General features: G+C 36.2%; 1 protein-coding gene across 2 annotated transcripts; it reads right to left on the bottom strand.

Moving 5' to 3' along the window:
• Positions 1 to 439: 439 nt before the first annotated feature.
• SRP68 (signal recognition particle 68) lies at positions 440 to 18,014 on the bottom strand. 2 transcript variants are annotated; one of them, XM_083356160.1, is made up of 16 exons: positions 17,828 to 18,014; positions 16,565 to 16,631; positions 15,548 to 15,661; positions 14,262 to 14,457; positions 13,357 to 13,439; positions 12,997 to 13,106; positions 12,154 to 12,236; positions 10,593 to 10,733; positions 8,371 to 8,469; positions 7,833 to 7,897; positions 7,562 to 7,721; positions 6,918 to 7,012; positions 6,169 to 6,298; positions 5,208 to 5,283; positions 4,275 to 4,327; positions 440 to 2,286 (listed from the first exon to the last, which is right to left on the bottom strand). In XM_083356160.1, exons 1-16 carry the CDS (start codon positions 17,979 to 17,981, stop codon positions 2,059 to 2,061), a joined length of 1,854 nt encoding a protein of 617 aa, XP_083212286.1. In that variant the 5' UTR covers positions 17,982 to 18,014; the 3' UTR covers positions 440 to 2,058. The 2 variants fall into 2 exon arrangements, with proteins under 2 accessions (XP_083212286.1, XP_083212285.1); XM_083356159.1 differs by having other exon boundaries at positions 16,565 to 16,623; positions 17,828 to 17,989.
• Between the last annotated feature and the right edge of the window lie 356 nt (positions 18,015 to 18,370).

The following is an 18,370-nucleotide window of genomic DNA, read 5'->3' as shown; positions in this document are numbered from 1 at the left end:
CACCAGATTCAATCTATTATTGGCAGGTACATGAAATAACATACTACAATGTGCTAATGAGGAGTGCTATGTGGCCGGGGATGGTGGGGATGGTGTCAACATCCGTGGTAACTGTAAACATTTTTATTGTAACAATCCAGTCATATGTTTACTTCTCTGGGAAAAATCCACTACTCGCAAAGGTGTTCTTCAAATGTTTCAGTAAGGAAACTTCAAATTAAAGCTGAGCATGCAGTTGAACCGTTTAAATTGTTTAAAACTGGGTTGTAGCAAGAATATGTCTTTATTGTTTGGAAGTTTCTTTTCTATCTTTCTAGTATACTTTGTGCTACATCTTAACAAATATTTTGTAACTAATTAAGGCAGCAGAGACAAATGGAGTACTAGTTACCCAAAGGTTTGGAGGTGGGAGGTAAACAAAAAGTAATTGGATTGCACCTTTAAGAATACAATTCTTGGATTTAATTCAAAAACAGGACAGGAAGTTTGAATCAAAATACAATCCACCAAAAAACAAAACAAAACCCTAACAGATGTATTGCCAAAAATGATACTGGGCCATAGTTACTTGGGTCAAATCTGTTATTTCCATTTAAGTTTTTAGGAGAACTGACAAATTATCAGTTTATCCTGCCCCATCTCAATCTCAGATTTAATCACTTGATACAGTAAAAAATATTTTTTGCTTCCTTTTTCCTCCACAATAAATTTTTTCTATAAAATTCTACTCATCCAACAGACCAGAGGCTCCATTTCACACACATATTTTAAAACAGAAGTGGCACAATTAAGTCCTAACGAGAATGGTGATAGCTTTTCATACAAGATAAACAGTTCCAATAATTCTGGTATAATTACACCCAATTTGGTTTGGAAATTATAATTCTCTAGTGTATTAGCACAATGCTCGAGAAACTGTTTTTGTGGAACATTCTTAACTGAATAATCCAATTTTAATACTGTTTTTAACAAAGCGAAGAAGCAGCAGAGCAAAACTGGAATGGAGCATGACAAAAATGTAGCGCTGTATGAATACTAAAAAGATAGCTAAACATTAGCTGATCCAAGTAATATTTCAGACTAACTAATTACTTTTAAGACTAATAATATAGCTCATGGAAACAGAACACGTTTGAAAGATGCATCTAGATATTTTTCTGTTTTATTTTGGGAAAAGATATTAAGATATTGGAATTCTTACAGCACATGTAAATGCTCTCACAAAAAGTGCCCCATAATATCTGACTAAAATCTTTATTGCTTAAGATTCCAGTGGCTTCATTTATTAATTTTTCACAAAGTGGACTATTACTACCATGTGTAATTTTCAGAAAGGGTGGAAAATACAAAATAAGCACTCTCTCCAATTTGCCAATTCAGATAAACTGAATGAGGAAAAATAAAACCAAAGGGGCTATTAATGCAAAAATAGAGAATAACTTTCTGAAATGAGGCTCTTTAGAGTCCAAAGGAGATCCTCTAAGAACCTGAGAAGTGGTGCCTTTGAAAGGAAAGATTATATAAGGATATTTTTTAAAACCTGTAGTATAATCTACTATAAGGATTATCAACTATCAACTCTGATCTTCAATCCATAGCTAGAAGTGAAAATTAAACCCAGCAGGCAGTATAAGGATCAATTTAACTGAGTTTTCAGATTCTGGTTGAAGCAGTTCAATCCTATAAAAATCTGTGCCTTTGGTTTCCCTCTGCTGTGTCTTGTCCAGACGACTGAGTTAGCTTTTTAAAAATTAAATTTGTGGTATCAGCCACAAAAAGAAATGACCCTTACAAAATGGATACTTATTCCTGCCTGAGGCACTAGACGTGAGTGAATTCAGACCCCAGGTGTTTTCTTCAGTGTGAGATAAGGCCGGAGACGGAGCACATTTTTTATGTTCTCAGATTGAAATGTTTCTAATTAATCAGATGGACAGACAGAATACTGGAAAAATATTGAAAACCTCCCATGTGGATTTTAGACTCAAGCAGATAAGGTCTGAACCTGTTGCAGATTTCCCAATACAAAGGAAACATTCTCCTTGAAAAGAGACCCGGTTAACTCCGGAATCCAAAGATGCCTTTGATATATCCTGTAAGACCACTCTTTGCTTTCTGCTCTACTTTATCTTCCAGGGGTGGGAAAGTGACGTGGTTGAGAGCCAGATCAAAAAATAAAGGTTTGCATGGAATTGGCTGGAATTCTGGAGGGAAATGCACCAGACTTGCTTGCTTGCTGACAAGAGAAGGATCCAAGCAGAAAACCTCAAATCGTTCAGAAAGTGGCTTGATATAAAAGAGAGGTAAACAGAAACAAAAATTAGTTTATTTGGACAATGTCTGCTACTTGACATTCTAGTTTAAAGTTTCTCAATCTGTACATTTCCCTAATAAATGAACTTCAACTTCCTAAACTCCCCAGCCAGCATGGCTACAGTTGAGAATTCTGAGAGTTGAAATCCATACGTCTGGAACTTGCCACTGCTGGAAAACCCAGGTCTAGTCTAATGACAGAAATTTAATATTTACACTTTCTGGATAATGCATTCAAGGAAATGAAGTTCCTTGAAATATGGATATATGAATAAATCTGTCGTGGAAATATTATGCTAGCAAATGTAAATATAAAGCTTTTCTAATACCCGGTTAATATTAGGAATAAGCAATATGATACATTTAATACTACCGCAAAGCTGCTCTTTTTTTAAATAAGAAGAAACCCAATTCTGATTAAGGTGGTGCCCAATCTATGACCATTTGTTCAGCATCATTCCAAGTTGCAAAGGCACCGAACGAATGATGGTTATGACTGGTCCTCGGACCTCCACCCATCCTAGTAGCCTGGCAAATACGTGATTGTGATTTGAGTGCTTGGCAACTCTTTTGCACTTACGAGCGCCCCACAATCACGATTGCCATTTGCAACCCTCCTTACCGGCTTCCCTATAAAGTCAGTGGGAAAGCTTGAAGGGAAAGTTGCAAGTAAGTCTTCTCCACCTACACACACACACACCTTTGCCCCTTTGTTTTTCTGTTGCACCCGCTACTGGCATACCCCTTGCACACCGCCATGCACCTTCATAACTCTGTCCAAGCCCCCTTTGCACCTGCCAACCTACATGGCACCATTCTCTTGCGCATCCTCCCCCACAACGAAATTGCTGGGAGATGGAAAACTTCAGTCTCCCATGCCCCATATAGTAGTCTTGATCAAGACTGCCCCCAGCTTCAATTAGCTTAAAGGAAAAATAGAAAAGCCACTGCATGCAGTATTTTTATAATATCATGTGCCTAAATCTTCAATATTCAAAAAATCTCCTAGATTTTTGCTAAGCTCATGCTGTAAATCTTTTCTCTGAAATTATGCTATGCATAGGAAAGAAAATGCACAGATAGAACACTCTCGTGATTCGTATCATGAAACATGGATGTCTCTAATGTTTAGGAATGTTTTCTACATTTCTGGGTATTTTTTTACTTCTTCATTACTGTAATGTTAGCTTTGCAAAAACAAAGCAGCATAATTAAGCAGGCATTATGTTGCCTTCTTCTGAATGTTCTTCATTCTTGATTGCTCTTGAGCCTCTTTTCCATCAAACTCATGCTTTCATATCTTATGTCATGGTGTTTAAAGCCCTACATGGCAGGGGTCCGGAGTACCTCAGGGAACACCTGCTGCCGGTGTCAACTTCCCTCCGCCCTGTGCGTTCCCAGAGAGAGGGCCTCCTCAGGGTGCCACCGGTCAGAGAATGTAGATTGGTGGCCCCCAGGGGGAGGTCTTTCTCTGTGGGCGCCCCGGAGCTATGGAACCAGTTACCGGTTGAGCTCCGGACGGCGCCTGATCTTCGCTCCTTTCGCCGCGATCTGAAAACATACCTGTTCGAACAAGCCGGCCTGGCCTGAGGGGGGATTGGTGGGGTTTTTACTATCATTTTATTGGGGTTTTATTAATGTATTTATTGTTTTTTATGGGCATGTATTTAATTACTTTTTAATTTTTGTAGCTTTGTGTTTTATTCTTGCCCTGTACACCGCCCTGAGTCCTTCGGGAGAAGGGCGGTATAGAAATATTAATAAATTAAATTAAAATTAAATAATGCCAAAAAAATAAACAAACCAGAAACCTTTCTAAATAAACAGGAACAATTACAGATTTCTGTCATCCTATTTCTAATATACATAATTAAAATTATATGTTGATGCACTATAACATAAGAAAGAAATTAGGCTTCTTCTGAAATTGTGCTTTTTTGCTTATACAGAAACTAGCTTACCTTGCCATCTTTGACCTGGGATGGAGATTCTGCCTCATGAATGTCACTGGCATCTGAAAGAATCAGAGGTAATACTTGAGGAAAATGTATTTATTAGGAATTAAACCAGAACAAGGCTACATTTTAAAGTGTGAATCAATGAAATTATCTATATAACACTTATATTTAATCTTTCTCCTTAAAATGTGAATGATGTAATAATACCCATTTTTACCCTGTCTTGATTTGAAATCTAACTGTATAACCACTCCTTAATATTGTTGTATGTCACACAGGGTTGCTTCTTGTGAGATAGGTGGACATATAAATTAGACAGACAGACTATACAGTATAACATTATAGAGAAGGGTCAAGGAATGGATGGTTACAATTTAAGTCTGACACAGGGCTGAGTATGTTGTACATACTTATGTTAAGAGGTGCATAGGCTTATGCTAATTTAGATAAAAGGAAAGTTATAGAGAAAAAGCTATTGGCATCAAAGTAAAAAAAACAACCTATTTGAGTAAACAGAATTTCTGAATGGCTGACGATGGTGAAATTTACAGGGAGCAACATATTAAAGGATTGAAAAGGTCAGACTTCAAAAAGAGCTTGCCTTCAGTCTGAGGTATTTATGACCCTGAAAAATATCAGAAATTAATTGTCTTGGTGGCAGAATTCTGGTTAGAAAGGAGGAGTTTTAGATGTGAAAGGATGAACAGAAATGGACAGAATATGCAGCAAAGCAACAGATGAACAGATTATGAACCAATATTGTCTTTAAAAAGTCAAAGGGAAAAGACTTTATACAACTACATGTAAAAAAAAGTGAAGTCCTTCATAGTCACTCCTGCCTTCCATTCTGAAGTGTTGGGACACCTTGCCTCTTGAATCTTGAAAGCATTTCCCCATGAATACTGTGTATGTGGGAGTTTGGAAAGCCACACTCACCTAATATGGCAGCTGCTTGCAAGGAGTATTTTTCTGCATTTACTTGAGTAATCAGATCCTCAACATCAGGTAGCTCCTATATAATTCAGACCGATTCCACAAAAGACATATACTTATTAGTTTCATCTTTCCTTCATTTTCATTTTTTCCCAGAACTAGATTTGCTAATGTTTCTTTTCATTGTTGGGAAAATAAAAAGACAGGAATATTGAACACATATGGCATTTTGTGTTGCCATATATATGTGGTATACTAACTACTCTCTCATTCTCTCTCTCTCTCTCTCTCTCACACACACACAAGTACATTGTCTAATTAGAGACAAACCCAAATGATTTGATTTTATATAGGCAAATCAGTCATTATTTGTTTCAACAAATGAATCAGAACTACATACTACAGTTAGCAGAATATAATCAATTTAAAAAAAGATGTTGAGACTCTAGAAAGAGTACAGTGAAGAGCAACAAATATGATTAGGGGATTGGAGGCTAAGACATATAAAGAATGGTTGCTGGAATTGGGTATGTCTAATTTAATGAAGAGGACTAGGGGTGACATGATAGCACTGTTCCAATATCTCAGGGGTTGCCACAAAGAAGAGGGAGCCAAGCTATTCTCCAAAGCACCTGAAGGCAGGACAAGAAGCAATGGATGGAAACTAGTCAAGGAGAGAAGCAACCTAGAACCAAGGAGAAATTACCTGACTGTCAGAACAATTAATCAGTGGAACAACCTGCCTCCAGAAGTTGTGAATACTTCAACACTGGAAGTTTTTAAGAAGAGACTGGACAACCATTTGTCTGAAATGGTATAGGGTTTCCTGCCTGAGCAGGGGGTTGGACTAGAAGACCTCCAAGGTCCCCTCCAGCTTTTTATTGTTGTTGTTATATTATTTGTATGCCCTCTATTACATCACTTTAAAACTATGTTAATGCAGACTTCATAATTGGTTTCCTACCTTTAAATTGTTTTTGTTAGTCCCAGCTTGAGCCTGAACTTCAGTGGCATATTTCAGCACTCGATCATACAAAACAAGAGCTTCACTCCATTTTTTCACCAGGACATATGATTGTGCAATGAAAAAGCACCTAGGAGGAACAAAAGACCATACCAAGTAGATTGGTAAATTATGGCTCAATTAACTCAAGTAGCACAATTTTCTTGAAACTATTCACATCCAGTCTTTTCACTTTACATTCTGTTCTCTGAACTGCCTAGAGGAACTATGTCAAGGAAGGGGAGAGACAATGAAATGGTTGTTTCTACAGAAATAATTGGGACATTTCCTATAATTCTGAACTCACTACTAGGTTTCTTGTCCTGCTATCTCCTCAGTTCTCCATCTTGGATCCATTATAATAGCCAAAGGACTTTTCAAGTCATATAATTCTGGCTTAGAAAAAGAAATCAGAATGAGAAAAGTGGCTCGAAATTCAGAGTTTTTCATACTTGTATATATTTCTATGAAATTCCTTTTTTATGATCTGGAATCTGTCTTCCTTATTTATGGTACATGTATTGTAATGACACCTCCAGGGCAATGAAAATTAGCAGAGCTATCTTCTAGCACTGTGACAAACATTCACGGAATATCACAAATATCTTTTATCTTGCCACTCATTACAGTATTGTTCGGATCCAAGCCACTATATGACTGTGATTGCTTAACTGTGACTGAACAAGTAAATTTGTTTGTTTGGGAATTACCGGTAAGCCTTATACACCAAGGTCTTTATTCCTATTTCCTTCAGGTAGCTTTTATCTTCTTCTAGGCCAGGAAGTTGTTGCAATTCTGCCAGATTCTTCAGTGTGATCAAAATGGGAAGACCAAAAAAAAAAGCCCTTGAATGTAAATAAGCACTAACAGTATATTTATCCAATGAAATAAATTTGACAGTGGTGAAAAAATAATTTCATTTACTTCAATGAGCATTATTATAAACTGATACAATAGTACAGAAATGACCAGAGTATTTTTTAAATACAGTGTTTTTTAAACACTGTAATTTTGTTTCAAGGTTAACACCCTTTACACTCTGTCCAAAAAAATAACCTGTAATTATTAAAATTATTTAGGAAACAACTGTCTGTGTGATTCTTAAAAATAAGGCATACGCTTATTATATTTAGTAGTCACAAAAATTTCAGAAAACCTCTTTATTTTCAATACTTCTCCAGTGTATTTTTAATGGAGAAATAAGTTCTGATGCTACCAATTTGCACACCCTCTCTGATCTCCAATTTAATGGCACACCTTTCCCCCATCTACTATACTTTGCAGTCCCCCAGTAAAAGATAAAACTGGAACCATAAGCCCCTCCTCTCCACTAAAGCACTCCTTATATGATTACCTGTAAGATGATGTCATAAAGGCGTATCAAGTCCTGAGGTCGAGGAACACGCTTGCCATCTTCCTCGGGCCCCTGCTGACGAAGGAGCGCCTTCTGTAGCGCCTTTGCCATGCTCTCATTGCGCTTGATTGCTGTAGACAGCTTGATGTAAGTCAAGTAACTAGAAAGCAGAGTATTAAAAACCACATTATTATTAAAAGTCCTTTCAAAATCATTTGAATGCATACAGAGCTGCTAATAGCCTTGTATGCATTTCTGGAAAGGCTCTTACCTGTGTAGATACTGAATATTAGTGGCTTTTCCAGAGTCTATTTCCAAAGAGTGATCCCGCTGCTTCTGTAGGAAACAAAACATTAGGTGTAATTTATTTTAGAAAAGAATGTTTGGATCCAATCAAAACTGTGGGATACCTGTAGGACCTGCCATCAAATAATTCTTCAGGTAGACTCAGCAATGGTTTTATTTATATCCTGCCTTTCTAGCCAAAGGGGAGCAGTGGGCTAATGCCTCCTTAAGTAACACCAGCTGCCTGCAATTAGTGCAGGTTCGCATCCCACCAGGCTCAAGGTTGACTCAGCCTTCCATCCTTCCAAGGTAGGTAAAATGAGGACCCAGATTGTTGGGGGCAATTAAGCTGACTTTGTAATAATGCCGCTTAGGGTGTGTGTGTGAAAGCCCTAATAAGCAGGCATATACATAGAATGAAGGCTACTGCTAAGCTTGTAAGCCGCCCTGAGTCTTCGGAGAAGGGCAGGATATAAATGGAATTTAAAAAAATATATGCACAAACCTTCTACTTTATGGCCCACCTGATCTGGCTTCAGCTCTTCGCGAACAGCTTGAATTGCATCCCGACACTCACTCAGTAAAGACTCAAACAAATGTTCTTTAGTCTCTTCTTCTTCTGCCTAAATAAAGTAGCACAGAAACATATACAATCTTTTCAATCACTGCTACATTTCTCCTGAAATCAAGAGAGGCTAAAACTTACTTTAACAATTGCAATCTGAGCCTTACAAATATGTGGCATTACATGCAATATCAGTGAAACGTTTATTACCTAGGTGGAGATTAAGTCTACCATTTTATCTATGATATAACAGAAGAGGCACAACTGAGCTCTTCAGATTACCAAAAAGACAAAAGAAAACCTTTCCACAGTGATTCTGTTAGTATTTCCTAAAATTAAAACAATGTGAACCAATAAACAAACCAACCTCTTTTGACTTCATAAAATCATGGCATAAAATAGCGCAGGGAGAATATTGCCAAGAACACCCAAAACCATATATTATTGGGTAAAGTGTTCCCATCTCATATTCTCTCTCAATAAGTTACGCTATGAATTCCCTCTATTTTGGTTCAATTCCATTTTATTTTGGAATTTTCTGAAATGTAGTTCCTATTCTAATGCTTAAACTGTAACTTATTCCACCAGACCGTCAGGAATCTTTTTGTTGTTGATAACCTATAGTTTTATTTGCCCTCCTTTCTCCCACAGGGGAAAAAAAACCCACAATCCTTCAAAGTCAGCAGTGCTATTTTCTTTGACAGACTAAAGACTGGAAACTGATCTCTGTGGATAGTTTTTCTGCTTAGTAATCTAGGATTGGGAAGAAACATTCCCAAAGTTAGAACAGCCTTAACTATTCATTAGCATTTTATAATACGTTAACACTTGGTCAAATTAAAATTACTTAAGATCCACTGTTTAAAGATTATGTGTTTGGATATATTCCACAGTTCAGTTATTTAGAATTTTGATTACTTTGAGCAGATCACCAGAAAACACTCTGAAATACGAGATTCACAATTTTAGAATAGATTTTATTTTTAAAAATTGCTTTAAAGAGCATTCTTTTAATGTATAACCGTTATCCTTCCAATGTTAACTGGATCAATACATTTAAAAAATAAGTCTCTTAATTTTCAAAGAACTCAGGGGAGGTTACATTTTCTAAATTTGAATAATCAGAGACAGGTCAGACTAGTTTAACTGCTCCACCTGTGAGGCCATTTCAACTTCATACTGTAAAGGGGAAATGCCAGAATAGTAATGCTGAAACAAACGGAAATGAGGTAGAGATTTATTATTTTACTTATATAAAAATGAATTTATCTTCCTTTTCTAAGGTAGTTATTCATAAGGTATCTTGAAGGGAACGAGGAAGTTAGCAAATATTCAGGAGTTTGTGGCATATGCTGCTGATTCATTCATTCCCAAGTCACAGGCAAGAAACTGCACCACTGTACATGAATTAAGACTTCGAAAAAGTTACAATATCAGAAGAATTAAATAACAGCATATTACTCAATAATCCGAATTGAGTACAATGTTCCTGGACAAGATTAAGAGTTTCAACAAATAACTTAAGCTGTTATACTTTTAAATATGGAATTTATGAATTTCAATTTTCTGCTTGGAAAAACACAAAAGCAATCTTTTTTTTTCACATGTCCCAGGGTGATGTTCACAATTATTCTCGTCCCTGTAAAACAGGAGTAAGACATGCTCCAGTCTTTCTGCATTACAGTATAGCCAAGTGACAGCTGCATTCTGATTGTGTTATTTCTTGCCATGAACCATTACCCACCTTTTCAGACAAAGGTTTTAGTTGCCTGGATTCATTTTATCTACCTATTTGACCAATCTGACTCTCTCACTAAATGAAGCTAATACTACTTTTGTTACCTGGAGCAGTCACTGTAATAAGCAGCTTCTAAAAAGTCTTTTACACAAACAAGCCAAGTTCTTTTTTTTCTTTTGTTAAACTGCTCGTTTTCACAACACCCTATTTAGGGTTTTTTTTTTTTAAAAAAAATTGAATTAATTTTCAACTATTCTATGATAGCAATAAAATAAACTGAACTGGCTTGATTTCTTGCCCATATTCAGTGATAAATGAATTTAAATATATAACCAATTATATGTGTATAGAAATCGGAATATAATGGTTTAGCTACCAAGTTCACATGGCCACAGGACCCTGCTTAAGAGTAAAAAATCACAGTTTCAGGCGAGTTTACTTACTTGAGTTATAGCTGCTTCAGTATCTGCCAACCCCAACAGAAAGATTCTCACTTTGTCTATTTTCACAGGCACCGTTCTTCCCCTCCATTCCACCTCACTCATAGTGGCTGCCTGCTTTGCTCGAGTCTGTGTGATTAATGACTAGAAAACAGGGAAATTTTGGGTTGGTGCTCTAATGGGAATCATTTTTTTCTCACAATACATGTTTCCTACTGTATGCAGTAAGTAATATACAACCATAAACTATGAAAGTTTAACTTTAAAAGTTATTGCAATCGCAAATCATGATTATTTCATAGCCAGCCTTACCACGGAGACAGGGAATAACCGGAAAACATGTACTCGCAGGGATTTTACACATACAAAATTAAAAAAGAAAACTTTGGCAAATATGAAAAGATCAGTCAGAGTTGTTGGGAAGCATAAGGTCTTGGGGGACACAGTCACATCGTTCAAAGATTTCCAACAGGGTACGTCTTGGCAAACATGATCACTGAAGTGGAGGAAGGATTGGAAGTTTGCTTTGGGTGTTCTCAGATACAAAAAAGGCAAGTTTGCAAGCATGTGGTGGTGTCTACTTGAAACAAAGTTCTAATGTAGAATTTAAGTGAAAAGTTTTAAGCATGGTCCCAAAATACTTAGTGGAGTGCAATTTTTTTTTGCAACTCCAATCTACATTCAAACCTACAAAGCATTTCCAGGACAAACTCCTAGGAGAGACTATTACTATCAAGAGTGTGTAAACCTCACAAATAAATTTAAGAAGGGCACTATCAAAACATTTTTGGCAAGAAACTGCAGTGGAAAATAAAAAATGCATTATTCACAACAGTACAAGTTTTAAAATGACAAACTATTCTATAAGCAGTTGCAACAAGCAGATAGAACACTAGCTCAAATTGTATCTCATGTGAAGGCGACATTAAACTGTACAGCACCTGGCTTTTTCAATTGCAGCCCAAATACTTCCTCTTTTTAAACTTCACTGGAAACCAACGCAACAGTGTTTGCATAAATTTCTGCTACAAATTTGTATAATGTGCAAAACGGCAAAATCACACAAATGATAGCATTTAAACATAAAAAATGATTTCTTAAGATTAAACAAATGAATTAATCAGGGGAAACAAAGGAAATATTGTTTGTGGAACCACCCACAAGGGAGACCAAACACTGTTTTAAATAAATGGTATTTGATTTACAGGAGAGGTTGAAAACATTAATTGTGTAATTATTGGTTTCCCATCTCCTTGTTGTTCTTCACAGAACCAGAATCTGTGGTCTTGTAGATTTTTTTCCCCAAACTGTAATTCTAGTCACCTCTGACTATTGCTGATGTGACAGTTGAGAGTTGCAGGTTTCTTGTCTCTTACTATCCAGTTATAGTTTAGCTATTGCAACAGATCTGTATTTTTAAAATAATTTCAAAATATCATTTTGTAAGACAAATTTTACCTTTTCACACTGTATTTTAGATTACTTAAAAGAAAAATGACATATCAGTTAAAAACGGGCAGTCGTAGCCATTCTTTCAAAAGGGAAAAGTGTGAGGATTAATTACCTCTAGTTTTTCAGCAAGAAGCCCTTCAGTGCCTCCAGTCCTCAGCCTCATTTGCATTAGCTCACTAATAGCAGACTGGTCACCTAAGAAACAAGTGGCATAATTAAATTAGCTTGTCATCCATCACAATTTGTCACAATAAACACACACTGCAAAGCTTCAAGAAAACTCACAACACAGTGGGTGGCAGCATCACAAGGCATATATGTAAACAGGCAGAAATATGCAAGAAATTAAGAGTATCAGTATGAAGTTTGCTGCTCTCTACACTTCATGCCAAAGCATACCCAAATTGATGCATTTAAGGCTGCATATCTAAACAAGTATTAACGTTTTGGTCCACAATGTATATTAAAAACATTTGCACATGGTTCTGCAAATCAAAGAATCACCTTGGGGAGATGGATTGGCATACAAATTTAATCAATCAATAAAACTATAATCTACAGCAAAAGACCAACATGTGAACAAAGGTTTCCTAGCAGTCTTCCGTAAAAGTTTTTTTTTCTTTTGTAAGAAGGTGTTGTTGTTTTTTATTTAGGATAAATGAAGAGAAAATGTTAAGAATCCCATTAATAACTGCCACCATTTGGATGCTCTTCTCAAAAAGTATGAAAAAGCTTGAACTTAAATTAATATAAATATCACACTGAAAAATGTTTTGCATTCAGTCTAATTAATGCATTAATTTCACAGGAATTTCACAAAATTTCATTACCCAGCTAGGTATCTTTAGTGCTAGAAAGAAGCGGGGTTTGCTATACGAAGCTTACCCAATAGGGGTGTGTGTACGAGAATAATTATTAAATTCTTTAAATATATTTTTCTTCTTGATTTACATACCAATATTATAAGCACAATAACGAATATTTGGAGAGATTTCTTCCACTCGCTGATTATATAATATTGCCTGCTCCTCTGTGAATGCGCTAGCCAGCTTTTCATAAATGGTTCTGAAAAAGGAAGGTAAAAACTAAATAGTCAGTAATTTATGGTATTAAAAACAATTTCTATTTGAGGGGTAACTGTAACAATACTGAGCATTTAAGCTTCATCATTAGGCTGTGCAGAAGCAAAATATATTACATGGATTTAAAAATGTTCAAGAGAAAAAAAATCTACATCCAGAAGAATCTGAATGGGAAAAATCTGTTCATTTAAAAGACAATGGACACAGAAATTTAAAAAAAAATTGAAACTCACTTGCACTTGTTGAAAGCCTCCATTGCTGCCTTCCATTCCTGATGCTCAAATCGTAGCATACCTGTGAGGTAAGCTGTATATGCCTATAAGACAAATGAAGGTGGATGATAGGCAGTGCAACTGTATGGTAGCCTGCTGAATCTGGATTTTCTCATAGCCATCCGTAAATACCAGGAAATATACCGTCATCAAATACAAATAAGTATACTATTTATTTTCATAAAATAGGTGTGCCATGGAGTTCAAATTATTTTATTACTACCTGGACAATTTTTCCCCCAGAAACTGTCTAAAATGAAAATGTATGGAGATTACATGAATTGTTTTTCCACAGGAAATGGTAGTGGTGGAATATATCCTTTTCAGTTATTCTGTTAAAGAAATAAATGACAACTGGGCAAATTTACTTCACTATAAAAACAGAGGAGCCTTTCAGATAAATGGAGAGTGGTACATTATTTTATTCCCTTCTGGTTTTTACTCTGTACCTTACAGAGAGAAAAAAAAGTTTTTTAAATTATTATTTTTTTAAAAAATATTCTGGGCATCCTGGTGTTTTCACATTTGTCATTGCTCCATCTTGTTTTACATTGTTCTTGTTTGATTTTAAAGATGCTGGCACTCTAACTGGAGCCTGCTATTAAACATTGGATGAAGAAGAAAATATGGTGTATGTGGATGTTACTGTCAACTGGATCCAAAAGTATTTTAAAGAGAAACCACTGCTTTTATATATTTTTTCCTTTTTCATACGCTTGGTCTGATGTATATCCTGTCTTTTATTTTTTCTGTATTCTTCATTGGCGCTTTTATCATCTACAATTTAGATTCAATTGTCCACTAAAAAACTAACTACAGCATATTTTCTCTGCCTTTCTAGGAAGGTTTTAAAAGCTAGTACTAACCTGAGCTTCCAGCTTTGTCTTGGCATCTACCCGGCTACTTTCACAGAGGTGTTCTAGTTCCTCAGCATATTTTACTGCTTTGCGTAGGCGAGATAATAAATGAAAACGTTTGCGTGGTTCTGTATTGGCTTCTTGCTTAAGCTGCATTGCATAACTCCAGGCTCTTTCAGCATCCATAAGAATCAGGAGTAAATATCTATGGCATAAGATCAATTAAAAATGATTCACTTATAATTTCTCTTGAGAATTTCAACAGAACTACCAAACAGACATATTTGTTCCTGTACTTCTGCCCCAATCCGGCATCTTGTTTAAAGCCAATCTCAAAATCCTTTTCTAGCAACTGATTAATTATATTTACATCACACCCTCTCTTCAGAATTCCTGGTGAAAGACATTTCCATAGGCCGTCTTTTATCCTTACAATCCTGGAAAGATCAACTTTGCTTTTCCTCATCTATTATGTTGATAGAAGATTTTGACAGTACATTTATATGTACCTCAGTAACATTCTAGAAGTAAAGTATTTCTGATACTATATCTAGATGACATGCATTCTGGACAATAGTGTAGCACTAATTGCAAAGGCAAAATTTACCAGTCTCAATACTTCATTCTAACACACTAGCACAGACACTGAAACACTCATTATATAAAATCAAAGCAACTTCAAAACACACTAAAATGTTTTAAAATACCAACATCATTTCTAAGATTTGCTTCAGGAACACAAAAATAGTTTTCTTTGTAAAATAACTGTACTTTTCTGTATCTGCAAGTGTTCAAGAACACTGGACTATTTTAACAACATTTCATATTTTTAATATCATTTTGGAATTTGATTAATCTCTTTTGTTCAGGATGCTTTCATCTTTTTCTATGAGGACAGAAGATAAAAGAGACCTGATTCCCATCTCCAACTCAGAAATAGAAAGCAGAAATAGGTTAGCTTGCTTGACCTCCAAGCATAACACAAAGTCTGTGTTGAGTTTCAAGGAGAAATAGAGGCTAGGCCTCCTGACTACATCTTAGCATTCCAAATTTATACTGAGAAATTGAGGCTTGTTACAGTTCTACGTTTTCCTCAGGCAACAAAAGCCTATACAAACTAAACAGTTGGATATCAATGCAAAGGAATGGAAGAGATCTTTCTGTTCATGGAATATGAGAGGCAATGGGCATTTGCAAAGGAAATTTGATAAACCAGCATGACCCATTCTGCTGGGTTAAAAAGAGGGTACTAGATACAGCCCTTTATATCTTGCAGTTATGGACCCTTCAAGTACCTGTTGTCAGATAACAGCTCTTCTGTTATTTTTTTCCCCATGAACTTGTGCCTATTTCCCATCTTGAAGTTAAGAGTTTTTCTGAGCCTCCTTAGTCGACGGGAGCAATAACCTCTTCAAGGAGTGAAGAGAAAATAAATGGTTAATTCTTATTCAGAGTAATACTTGCTTCCAATCTACTTTCCCTACCCTCCCATAAGAAATGTCTCAGGGAAAACACTGCTGCAATCTATAAAATATAAGACAATGTAAATAACAACAGAAAACTTAAAAGGAAATTATTCAGAAATGATACGATCATAGAAGACAGATACCACAGCAAAATAAGTCAAGTCATATATGAATTCTTAAAGTAAAATATGCAGACACAGAAAAAACTGACAAATTGGAAATTTCAAAAATTTGTAAGCTAAATTCTACTCGATTGATTGTGAAATGATACCTACAGAAAATTTATCTTCAAAGTTATATGGACTTATGAAGAACATTAATTTTCACCACTGCACATGTGCCAGAGGTGCAACTTACATGGTGAGGTGGTTTTTCAGGGAAGTGATTTATGAGGTAAAGCCTGAATTACAAAAAAAAATCTCAGCCTACTTGGATACAATGTTCTAAATTATATACTTTTATCCAATGATTGTGTACCAGAAAATATGTAGAGCATATACATCAAGTCATACATACATACAAAATTGGTTGATAATGAGATGGGTGGCACAAAAAATTAAAAATAAAATAAACCAAACCAAAACACATGGTCAGAACTTTCCTACAACCAAGCCGTGTTTAATTTAAAAGTATACCCCATTATTTATTAAATTCATGTGTGCCTGATTGAGTGATATTAAAGACCAAAAAGTTAGCATTGGTATCTAACTCATTCTACTTCTAATTTTTTCTCTAAAATCAGCTGCATCATTTATAACTACTGAAATAAGTATTCATTTTTATTAATAAAAACAAAGGCATTTCATGTTCAGCTGTTACCTTCCATGATTATTCTTGCATACTAACCTGTATCTCTGAAAATCACCATGACGTAGGCCATGTTGCTGCTGTGATTCTTTAACAATCTGAAGAACTAAAAGACTTGTCAAAGAAATTTCCAATAATATATCTTATACAGTTAAATCACATAAAATATACTGTAAATTTTATTATTTTATGAAGTTCAAACATAAAAAGTTAACTGTTTCTGGGCGTGATTATAATGGAAAACTGGCTGGATGACAAAAGTTTTCCTGCATTCATATTCTAAGCCTACAAGCTTCTGTTGTCTGTTTGGCTTTGGAATAAAAGGGCTACAATTTTACCAACCCTGAGATATGTTATTTAAAACCAGATGCAATTTTAAAATAATTTACTTCTGGATTTGGAAATTAACAGAATTATTGCATGCTGTAATTCAGTGGTAAGCTAATATAAATGCATTTCTAATTTTGGCTTCAAAATCACCATCCAAAGATAAGCTATACACTGAGGGAGTCAAAAAAAATTAGAATTACAGATTAACATTATCATTGCTGTGTCCACTAATTAAAGATGTACATTAATTGTCATTAGAATATTCACAAAATTTACAAAATTTACATTTCGGGTTCACATTATTTCTGTGTAGCATTTTATTTTACAATTGGACAGCATAATTTAACTGTATCACCTGCTAAAATGTGAATAAGATTTTGAAACTTTTATCCGTTATATAAATTTTACATTATCATGAAAGATCTATAAACAGAAATATGATTGCTTACTCATCAAGTTTCTGACATGCTGCATGCAAAAAAACTGATATATCGCCTCCTCCACAAACCTACCTACACAAAGCGTAACTTTTCAGTTATGGGTTTTGTTTAAAAATCCAGTTGCTTTGTTTTACTAATCAGAGACAGTCTGCATAGCTATTACCTATAATATCCCGAACTTGGCTAATGAGTTATTCCATGCAATGTTTTGCAAAACAGAAAAAGAAAGAAAAGAAATGCAGTTTCCCACTGTAACTAATGAATTGTAATACATCACAGCCAGGGGAAGTCTCTACCCTCCAATATGTCTGGACTAATATTTCCTCAACGTTACTTTCAAGGGGAGGTCTCCACTTGAAAGTCAGCTAAATACATCGTTCGTCACTACCCGAAATTCGGGAAGACAAACCAGTTAGAAATTATAAGCGAAACTCGGAAATTTCTCTGTGCAGAAGCCCGGGAAGGGCTCGCCCTTTGGCTTAAGTGACACGTCCCCATTAGCGCTCTCCCCTCCAGCGCGCCGGTAGGATACTCTCCAGGCCCAGGCTATCTCCGAGGTCACCGGACTTGGGCTTTTCATTCTCCTTGTTATCCTCCAGGGCCGCCATGGAAGTAGCGCCGCCGCCACCAGCACTACCGCTACCACGGCCGCCACCGCTCCCGGCCACCTGCCGCTCAGCCGCCATCTTGCGCCTATTCCGCTTGGGACACGAAGCATCACGGGACAGGAAATAGAAAGTGTTGAAAGCGCCACGCTCACGAGTTCCCCCCCCCCCCCCACACACACACTGAGGCTGACGGGACGGTGGAGGACCCGCGCATGCGCTTCAAAAATCGGCTTCTGGAGTAGGTGCCGTCATTTGGCTTGCTTCCTGGCCCCCTCCCGGTTTAAATGCAAGGGAATATAAATTGGAGGTTTTAAAGCAGGGGTCTCCAAACTTGGCCTTATTTTGACCTGTGGACTTCAACTCCCAGAATTCCTCAGCCAGTGTGCCTGGCTGAGGAATTCTGGGAGTTGAAGTCCACAAGTCACAAAAAGGCCCAGTTTGAAGATCCCTGTTTTCAAGGCAACACA

Source organism: Vipera ursinii, assembly GCF_947247035.1.
Source record: "Vipera ursinii genome assembly, chromosome: 2".
NCBI classification, from domain to species: domain Eukaryota; kingdom Metazoa; phylum Chordata; class Lepidosauria; order Squamata; family Viperidae; genus Vipera; species Vipera ursinii.
Note: the sequence above shows the minus strand (reverse complement) of the source record. Positions and strands in the feature narration are given on the sequence as shown.